The 9,810-nt window shown below is 33.6% G+C and overlaps 2 protein-coding genes across 2 annotated transcripts; one reads left to right on the top strand and one right to left on the bottom strand.

Moving 5' to 3' along the window:
• The first annotated feature begins 443 nt into the window (after nt 1–443).
• On the top strand, nt 444–3,432 carry LOC140875459 (uncharacterized). The gene is made up of 7 exons (XM_073279143.1): nt 444–706; nt 788–865; nt 1,062–1,168; nt 2,155–2,232; nt 2,806–2,907; nt 2,999–3,080; nt 3,197–3,432. Exons 1-7 carry the CDS (start codon nt 580–582, stop codon nt 3,313–3,315), a joined length of 693 nt encoding a protein of 230 aa, XP_073135244.1. The 5' UTR covers nt 444–579; the 3' UTR covers nt 3,316–3,432.
• A 3,657-nt stretch (nt 3,433–7,089) lies between these two features.
• Nucleotides 7,090–8,003, bottom strand: LOC140866403 (uncharacterized). Its single transcript, XM_073271388.1, has 3 exons — nt 7,532–8,003; nt 7,281–7,349; nt 7,090–7,152 (listed from the first exon to the last, which is right to left on the bottom strand). Exons 1-3 carry the CDS (start codon nt 7,937–7,939, stop codon nt 7,090–7,092), a joined length of 540 nt encoding a protein of 179 aa, XP_073127489.1. The 5' UTR covers nt 7,940–8,003.
• Between the last annotated feature and the right edge of the window lie 1,807 nt (nt 8,004–9,810).

Genomic DNA, 9,810 nt, shown 5'->3' with positions numbered 1-9,810 from the left:
ATATACTCATACTTTTTAATTGTTCGTCATTTGATAGCTATTTAATTATGAAAATGTCACATTTATTTTTTTTGCCATAATTTTTGCATTTGTTTCCATCATTTATTCATTTTTTTAATTAAAAATAGATTTTACAAACACACAACACGTGTATCCAAATAGTATATATTTCAAATATATATGCAAATATCTCACTGAAAAGAAAAAATTGTGGACTACTCAGTAAATTTCTTTTTCCCCCAAAGGTTCACGCGAATAGCTACGTAAACTCATTAATATTTAGTTATTTTTGTTTTACAACGTGATGTTCGTACGGAGGTCTACCGAAAAATGGAGGCGGCATATTATATAATCTCTCACGGAATTGAAGGTGAAAATGTTATAATGAAAAGGGATAAAGTTTGAAGAAAGGTGAAAAATGTAATTGTGAAAAGGGCTAAAATCGAAAAAGGGGCAAAAATATAGTGTGAGAGATATTGGATATTCGACTTTGAACCCCCACAGCCTTATCCAACTCAGGTAGGGCTGCCGGCCGGCGAATTTGTCTGCTCACCTCCTCGGTACTTCACTGCCACGGCCATGGCGGGAATCCCGACTTTCAATCCCCATTCTTTCCGCCCACTATCTTCGTCTCTCTGCTCCAACTCCCCCCCATCTTTCCTTCTCAATCAACTCAGAACCCCCTCCCGCCGACTTGCATTTCCCAGTAAGCTAAAGCGGAAGCTTTTCCACTATTCTCTTTACCCATTTTATAGCCATGATCTCATCCTTTTCATTTTGGTTGCAGGAATATATGCGTTGTCCAGCAATGACATCAAAGTAGGCCTCAACATTGAAGTGGATGGAGCTCCTTGGCGGGTTCTTGGTAATTTTTTCTCCTCCTGTCTTACGTTTGGTTTTGAATTCTGTTTATTACTCAATGGATGGAGTAAACCCATTGCCTTCAATTTGACTTCTTTCTTTTCTTTACTTGACAATTCTCTGGTATATAATTCTGGTTTGGTTGGGTTGATTCATAGTTTTGTTGGTTATCTTTTATTTGGAATGTGGGCATTTTTTAGAGTTTCTCCATGTCAAACCTGGTAAAGGCGCAGCGTACGTGAGGACCACATTGCGCAACTATGTGACAGGAAACCAAGTTGAAAGAACTTTCAGAGCTGGAAGTAAGGTAATTTACTTTATGGTTGTTTGTTCTGTACTCTCATTCTTTCTTGTTAGTTTACTCTATCAAAGTATATATATCATGTGGTGAACGCTTTTGAGATTGGATGTGAGTACATATTCATAATGGAGTTTTATAAGTAGAGGAGGTCTAATTTATGGTTGGTATTTGTTGGAACCTAATTGTTGGTGTATTGATTTGTGTCCCACATAGGTTGGATAAATAACCTGGCCCTTTTTATATGAACAAGGGCATACCTCACCTCTTGAGCTAGTTTTGACATAGGTTGGATAAATAACCTGGCCCTCTTTATATGAACAAGGGCAAACCTCACCTCTTGAGCTAGCTTTTGAGGTGAGTTAGGTTCAAATTTCGTTTCTAACACTAATCTCCAGCAACTCAAAAACAAGTGACAAAAAAAATTACTCACTGAATTTCCTTATTGAAACACCATTTGAACCTTGACAAGGGCAAACCTCACCTCTTGAGCTAGCTTTTGAGGTGAGTTAGGTTCAAGTCTCGTTTCTAACACTAATCTCCAGCAACTCAAAAACAAGTGACAAAAAAAATTACTCACTGAATTTCCTTATTGAAACACCATTTGAACCTTGAAAGTGCGTTGATTCAACAATGAATACCATTTACAAGAGAGAAAAATTTAATTCCCTAGCCCCTAGCACATGGTAGTAATAGCCGAAAATATGTACTCACCGTTCCCTCTCAACAATGTATTGACTCGATATATTGGTGATTTGTATTGGCTTTCTCGGCCTAATTTATTTGGGACCATAACAATGTGATTATGGGATTGAAACTTCAATAGGATTATATGACCTACATGTTTGGGGAAGTCAAATTTCCCGGTGATTGGATTCTAATAAACATCATTTACATCAAGCCAGAAAATATTTTGTTCCATGGAAATTTAAGTTTGAGCTTTCCATGTTAGTTGATTTATTGTTTATGTTATTTAGCCCCCTGATTTTATACAGTTGGAAGCGGCAGATATACTGAAAGAAACCAAGCAATACACTTACAAAGATGGTACTCAATATGTCTTCATGGACTTGGTTAGTTGTCTAGTACTTTCAATTTCGTCAAATGGTGTGTTCAAAATTTTCTCATCCAGCTTTTCACCATCCAAATTAGAGACAAGAATCTCTGTTTGAACAAGTAAATCTAACTATGACAAGGAAGATGCTCATCTTCGGCTCGACATGTAGTTCTGAGTTTGGGTCCAAAATGATAGGTAAAATAGTTTCACTCTTGTTAGCTTCAAGGGAAGCATGCCCACCTTCTGTTTGATTTAATATATTATCATAAAGGAATTTACAATTGATTTTATTTTTTAGTCTGATCCTTTTATCCATTGCTCAAATTGTCTATCCCGGACTTTTGTTTGTCAAACAACCTTCCTAACTCCACAAAGCATAGGAACCAAGGGAGAAGCTCCGTAATGTATAGTATTTACTTAAAATTTGATACAATGCCCGTCTTTTGGAAACCACACCATCTAATGTTGCTAGAACTCACGAGACATACAAGCATGTGGTGATGACTTTTAAACGCTAATCTTCATTGGCACATGGGCTGTGGTACTTTTTGGGTAGTGTGATTGATGAAACGCATGGAATTCATTCCAGACGACATACGAGGAATTCCGTCTGGATGAGGCAGATGTTGGGGATAAATCAAAGTGGCTAAAGGAAGGCATGGACTGCAATTTGCTTTTCTGGAATAGCAAGGTATTTTACAGCGGTCAACTGTTTTACTTTTGTTATCCGAGATTCAAAAAGCTACAAAACACAAATAATGAATTATCATTGCTTGTTGAAGGTTATTGATTTCGAGCTCCCTATCACGGTGAAGTTAACTGTGGTCGCAGCTGATCCTGGACTCAGAGGTGATACAGCCCAAGGTACTTGCTACTAGATGCACGCTTTCTTGGTATTTAAAAGTAATTTGTGTGTTGTTCTAGTGTTCTTTACTCTAAATGCTTCATACGTATTCGTTGTTTGTTTTTGGGGATTGCAGGTGGATCCAAACCCGCGACTCTTGATACCGGTGCTGTGGTTACAGTCCCTTTGTTCATAGACAAAGGCCAGGAAATTTTGATAGATACCAGAACTGGACAGTACATGAGCCGTGCATAGATATCTCGTTATTTATGTAAAACTAGAGAAATCAAGGAAAAATCCGGCTGAGGGAAATTAAGATAAGATTTTGTTTTCGAAGAGAGAATATAATCTACCCCCATTAATTTCTTGTCATCATCATCATTAATCCCTAGAGTAACGTATCGCCATGCATTTACTCGATAAATTTGACTATTTTGTCCCACCATTACTCACAATGCAGATATTGGGTGTATATTTAATTAGCAGTCGCTGGTAGCAACCAAACTAATTATTATATCCTATAATAATGTATGTATATCAGAGGAGAAAATGAGATATTAAATAATAAAACCTACTCTTTTTTCTTGGGGTGGGATATGCAAGGCCATGCAAGAAGGATAAGAACACTGAAATGGGGAAAAATACCAGTTACAAAGATTCTTTGGATGGTTATTTGTAATAGATTACAACAAAATGAGACCACAAAATCTGATCTTTCCATACACACTGACGGCGGCCGGATGCCTGAATCAGACCCTTAATGATCTGCTGCATGTTTTCCAGAAGAAAGGGTCCGGATTCGGGGGAGCATTTTTGCTTGGACTCGATTTCTTTCCAAGAATTGGTCCCAACATCTTCTTAATCACCTTCCGGAAACCGGACTCTCGGGCTTTTGGCTTCGAAACCAGGCAGAGCTGAGCGGCGGGCTGGGAAAGGCTACGCCCCAGAATGGCTTGGTTCAGCTGCACCTCAAAGGAACGCCGCTCGTATTGATCCACCAGCGTGCTGTATTCATCCCCGAACCTCCTCAGACTACTAGCTTCCATTTTCATTTTCAGAATCCGAATTCTTCACATCCACTGAGATTTGTGAGAGGGTGGTGTGTGTGCGTGATTTATATATCTTGAGAAAGATGCGCTTTGAAAATTATGCATATTGTCATTAATTTCATTAAATTTTGATTTTTAAAATTCACATTAATACCTTTCTGCTTTTTGTACATTTCATTCAATTGCAAAAGCACGTCCCCATACTTCTCCGTTGGTCTTTGCTCCATCTAAACTAGTTTTTTGTTTTTCCCTCATATTCCAACATTATTAGATATTCTAATATAGTAATAAAAATATTTCTAAATATATATATATGTTAAGAAATCTATTTAAACGTTACTCAGAAGAGGATTGTCCAAGTCTATATATTAAACTCTCAGAATATTGACTTGTATCCAACCGATGTGGGACACAAATTAATACATCAACATATATATATATATATGAATTTTTTGCTATGCTGCCCACCAACCATGTCAACCTCTGTGCCCACCATATATAAAACACTCAACTATTGCACATGGTGGGCACAAAGGTTGGCATGGTTGGTGGGCAGCATAACAAAACTCTATATATATATATAATTCTAAAATGCACGAAGCGCACCAAAATGTAAATAAATGCACTTGAATTTTAATTTGTTTTCATTTATTATGTATATTTGTAAAAATAAAAAAAAACATTTAATAATTTATTATTATACTTTTAATACTCTTATTTGACATAATCGAGTTTAAACACATTAAAATTTAAGCGAGTTTTTTGAAACACTTATTTTAATGAAATTTGGCATAATGTGTTGATACCCGAACTTGCATTAATGTATTTTTGCTTTTTGCACCTTCATTTAATTACCAAACTTTTGTTAAAATAAAAATAAAAAAATCTGAAAAGCACTTTTTAAGTGTTTCTAGACACTATTCACTGTGTAATTCCACTTGGAAAAATCTACTTCTTTGTCCATATTATAATATTCGCATCAAACCATATAAAAGATGTATTTTTTTTCTCTTGCAAAATTAGCATTTGATTAGGGAAAATTTTAATGAACCACAACTTGTATGAAAACCTTATAAAACACAGGGCAACCATTATTGTAATGTACTTGGATTGGGATTTTTTTTTGAATAATATCGATTAACAATTACAAATAATGACTGATTTGAAAAGGAATAATGCTTTACTTGAAGCGAGAATAGAGCGAAGAAAACTGGAAAATAAACCGGTGCATGTTTTTAAGAACTTTATGCTTTCTTGTCTGACGAGAATTCTTTGAGTTTGTCCCTAGATAATTACCAGTCTTATTCTACACAAAAGTCTTGCGACATTGTGCTCAGATGCACAGTCTTCCTGATTCTAAAAATTAAATTTATGTAAAAACAATCTAAAAAAATTGTTAATAATCAGAAATTTGTAAATTTTATTTAGTAACTATGCCCAAAAAAAAAAAAAAAAAATCGGATGGAGATGCATGGACATGGGGCCATTTAAATATATAGATTTGGTCTTGTTTTCAATTCAATAAAAGAAACTCTTGGTTTTTTAATTCAGTCACAGGGTCTCAATTAAGGATAGTTTGGTCTTTTTTTTTATTTTGAAAAAAAAATTATTTCCAACACTCATTTTTCCTCCTCTCTCCCTTCCCTCTCTCCTTTTCAGGATTCGAACCTGACTCTCCTCTCTCCTCTCTTCTCCTGAACTCTAATCATTAGACCACCAATATTTTTGATAATAATACTATATAATAAAATATATATACAATGGTTTGGGTTGACCCAAGCCAACCCAGGCTTGGTCGACCCAAGCGGTCGACCAAGCTGTCAAAGCGGTCGACCAAGCCCAAGCCTTGGTCGACCGCTTTCCCAAGGCGGTCGACCGCTTGGTGAATAAAAAAAAAAAAAAAGAGGAAAAATGAGGAAGGAGAGTGAGAAAAGAAGCCAGAAAAAAAACAACAACGCAGAGACGTGAAAGAAGAGAATGAGGAAAGAAAAAACACTTAAAGCAGGGGCAATATAGTCTTTTCGATCAGAGGTCTATCTATTGAATTAAAAACAAGACCAAGTCTATATCCCTCATTTTTCCATGGACATGGGGCAATTATCTATCCATATTTATACTATGCATAAACTTGAACGACTTATATTAACTAACTTTTGTATGTTAATGTGACATCAAAATTTGTTCACTGTTTTACCTAGCTTTAATTATATTTGTTATCTTATCTTGCTAGTGCTTATTTATTAGTAATTTTCGTATATCTTTCAATCTTCCGATTTTTTCTTCAACTTTTCTCTACTATATATCAAAGTTCAGCTACTTGAATAAAATTGAATCTAATCTATAAGTATCATATCCTATAAAATAATAGAAAGACTACATTTTGATTTCATAATTTTGCTACTTTGCGATTTTGATTTTTTATATATTTGTCGCATTTCTATTTGATTTTAGTCATTTTCATTGGAAGTGCTGATGGTCGCTATGCACATGATATCAGCACTACATTGGTTGCATGTTAGCGTGAAGATAGAAAATAACTGAACCTGCAATAAAAAAATAACAGACTAAAACTGAAATTTAATAACATAAAAGATTAAAATCGTAAAGAGACAAACATATTAGAACAAAAAAGTAATTTTCTTTAAAACAGAGAACATATATTTTTTTACACAAAATTATCAAACACAACAAAAAATTTAGTATGTAACGATGCCAAAAGCACTAGTATTATATCATTTGAACGCTTGGAATTGTTCCTGTTTTCATGCCAAATCGATTTTACTATACAACTATGAGTGAAAATGTTTGCATACATCTGTCTCGTAATAATATATGTATGTAATAATATTTTCAAGAAACAGAATCCTAAAAGCCGCAGCATATATTTATATTCATTAAATAAAGGCAAGGAAGCATTACAGACTTAACTTGTGGTATAGCATAAAGAATCATGTGGAGAAAATGGCTACAAATAATAAACTCATTTCCCAATTCCACTATGCGATGGGATTTCATCTGATTTCTCCTCCTCCCTTCCATTCTCCTGTAAATAAACCAAATTCACGCAACTTAAAATCACCATTATCTCGTAAACTCGAATCAGATTATTTACAAATTTAAAGCAGTGTTTAAAAGAGATTTTAGTAAGCATTTCTCGGTTTTTTCACTTGCCTTTGCTCGACTTTCCTTTGACACCTTCTCTTGTTCCTTTTCTCTCAGTGATTTAACTGGAGACACTCTCTATAAACATAAACCAAAGAAACAAAGTATCACTACAATTTCAAAACTCAGTGATTCCAATTGTATATATATATATATATATGGACTTTAAATCATCTTTTGGGATTGAGTTAGGCTCGATTCCATAATTTAACACATGACACCCATAAAACTATTCAAGGGGGGAAAAAAAAATTTCTGACCATGCAAGATAATCTGATCTCTTTCAAACGGTACAACCGATCGACCTCCATCTCCAGCTGCTTCTGGTCTTCCCATCTATTAAGAATCTCCTTCATGTGGGAATCCAGCTTCGTCATCCTCTGCCTCAGGACTTCATCGGTGTTTTCCCTGTCGATCCTCAATCTCTCTAGCTTCTCACGGATGGCGCTGAGCTCCTGGGCAAGCGAGGTTTCGAAGGATTGGATCATGGGATGGATGTTCTCCTTGTTCGAGATGTCGACGTATAACGTACACTTCGACTTCACATCAGTACTGTTAGTAACAATATTGTTGAGGGCATTAGGGAATGGGTCGATCTTAGGCTGCAGAGCTTTGCGGTTGCTGCTAATTTTCAGGTGGCGGCCGGAATCCGGAGATTGAACTGACATATCGATGGCGGCGACGATGATATATGACGAGATGTTTTATGTGTGAAATTAAGGATTGTGGAAGGCTTTTTTTAATTTGAAGAGATTCTTGGGAGTGGAGTGGAGTGGGGATAGGATTTGAATTTGAAAAGATGTGGCGGACTAACGGCTACTATTTATGACGCAACTAAAGCATCAGCTTCCTAATTTAAAACATCAGCGCTCCAATTGGTTTAATTAATTATAAGTAATATTCATATATGCGAACTATGTTACACTATAATTACCATAAATATATATCGATTTTATTATCATAGCTGAGGCTTAGCTGTGAGAAGACATTTTTTTTAGTAAGATATGTACGATATAATTATTTTTTAAAATAAAAATATAAAAATTATTTTTTAAAAAAATATTTAATATATATGCAGATCGCAGAAGATGTTCTGGCTTTCTTACCCGTTAATATTTATATATAAATAATTTCTCCATTTTTTTTCAATCTTTACAGAGTCACAATTTTATTATTTTATCGTCTTTTGATTTTATGTATTCAACGTTCAACATAATAAAGCTGTCCCCGATCGAGTGTAACCAAGCAAAAAGAGCACATTGGCATGGATTCAGCCATCAATCGAGCTCAAAATAAGGAAAACGTTTAAATATAAATATATATATATATATATTTATATATATATTTCTTCACTGTGCTTTACAAAAAAAATGATTAAAAAACACCACGTAATGTCTCGTAAAAAAAAAAAAAACACCACATAATGATGTGGACCAAACTTCAAAATCGGAAACCACTTTACAATATCGAGCAAATTTTTTCTATACATTCGAAACACTTGTATGTAGTTGAGTTCAAGATTGTCTAGACTCTATTATATAGTTCCCCATCCCTTGTACGTCCGAATAACTAATCATGGTGTTCGAAAGATTCGAACTTTATAAATATTTGTATAATCGTTCACATATGATGCATATGTATAAAATAATATAATAAATTTATCGTTATATTAGTTAGTATACTTATGGTTTTTTTATTTATGATTCTTTTTATTTATAAAATAATGTATAAATTTAAAAGTTATTTATTTTATATATAATTGTTAGTTGAGAAAAATATTAAAAGTATTTATGAATAGAATCAATTTACATGTTTATTTAGTATAATGGTAAAATTTTTTTAAAAAAAAGTTGATTCTAATTATATTATATTATATTAATAAAAAAACTCGCAAACTACTAAATGAAACAATTTTATCTCGAGCTTGATTTGGAAAAAATTTGAACATTTTCTACTTTGACTCAATCTCAGTAACTTCGAATTTGAATACTTTATCCGTCTAAATTATATTGTTCACGTTTTTTTTTGTCCCAAATATATAGTCATATACCACATTTAATAATATTTTTTTACACTTCTTTACTAATATATCTTTATTAACTAAACCTTAAAAATTGTGCAATCATTTTTTATACATTAAATAGGGATAAAATAGAAAGTTTATATAAAATTTGTTTTTCCAATAAATTTTTATCAATATGTGTGAAAAACAAAATATGACTATGTAATCGGGACAGACGAAGTAAAATTTTATCGATCCAAATCGAAAACCTCGTAACTCATAAGCATTTCCTACGTCGGAGGGTATATATACCAAGGTTCTAAAAAGCGTGAAACGTTTCAAAGCGTGGGAGCCAAGCTTCAAGTTTTTTAAGCTTAAATTAATTTAAACTATAATTATAGTCATCTCAAACAAATTAACTGAGTAAATAATGAATAAATATAATAAGTTCAAATGTAATGCATTAATTGTTTGTGAGATTTTAATTCAATTTATTTTATCGTTCATTTCATATCTCGTGTTATCGAACATAAACTA

Source organism: Henckelia pumila, chromosome 1 (assembly GCF_033568475.1).
Source record: "Henckelia pumila isolate YLH828 chromosome 1, ASM3356847v2, whole genome shotgun sequence".
Lineage (NCBI taxonomy): Eukaryota > Viridiplantae > Streptophyta > Magnoliopsida > Lamiales > Gesneriaceae > Henckelia > Henckelia pumila.
This window is presented reverse-complemented; position numbering and strand designations above follow the sequence as displayed.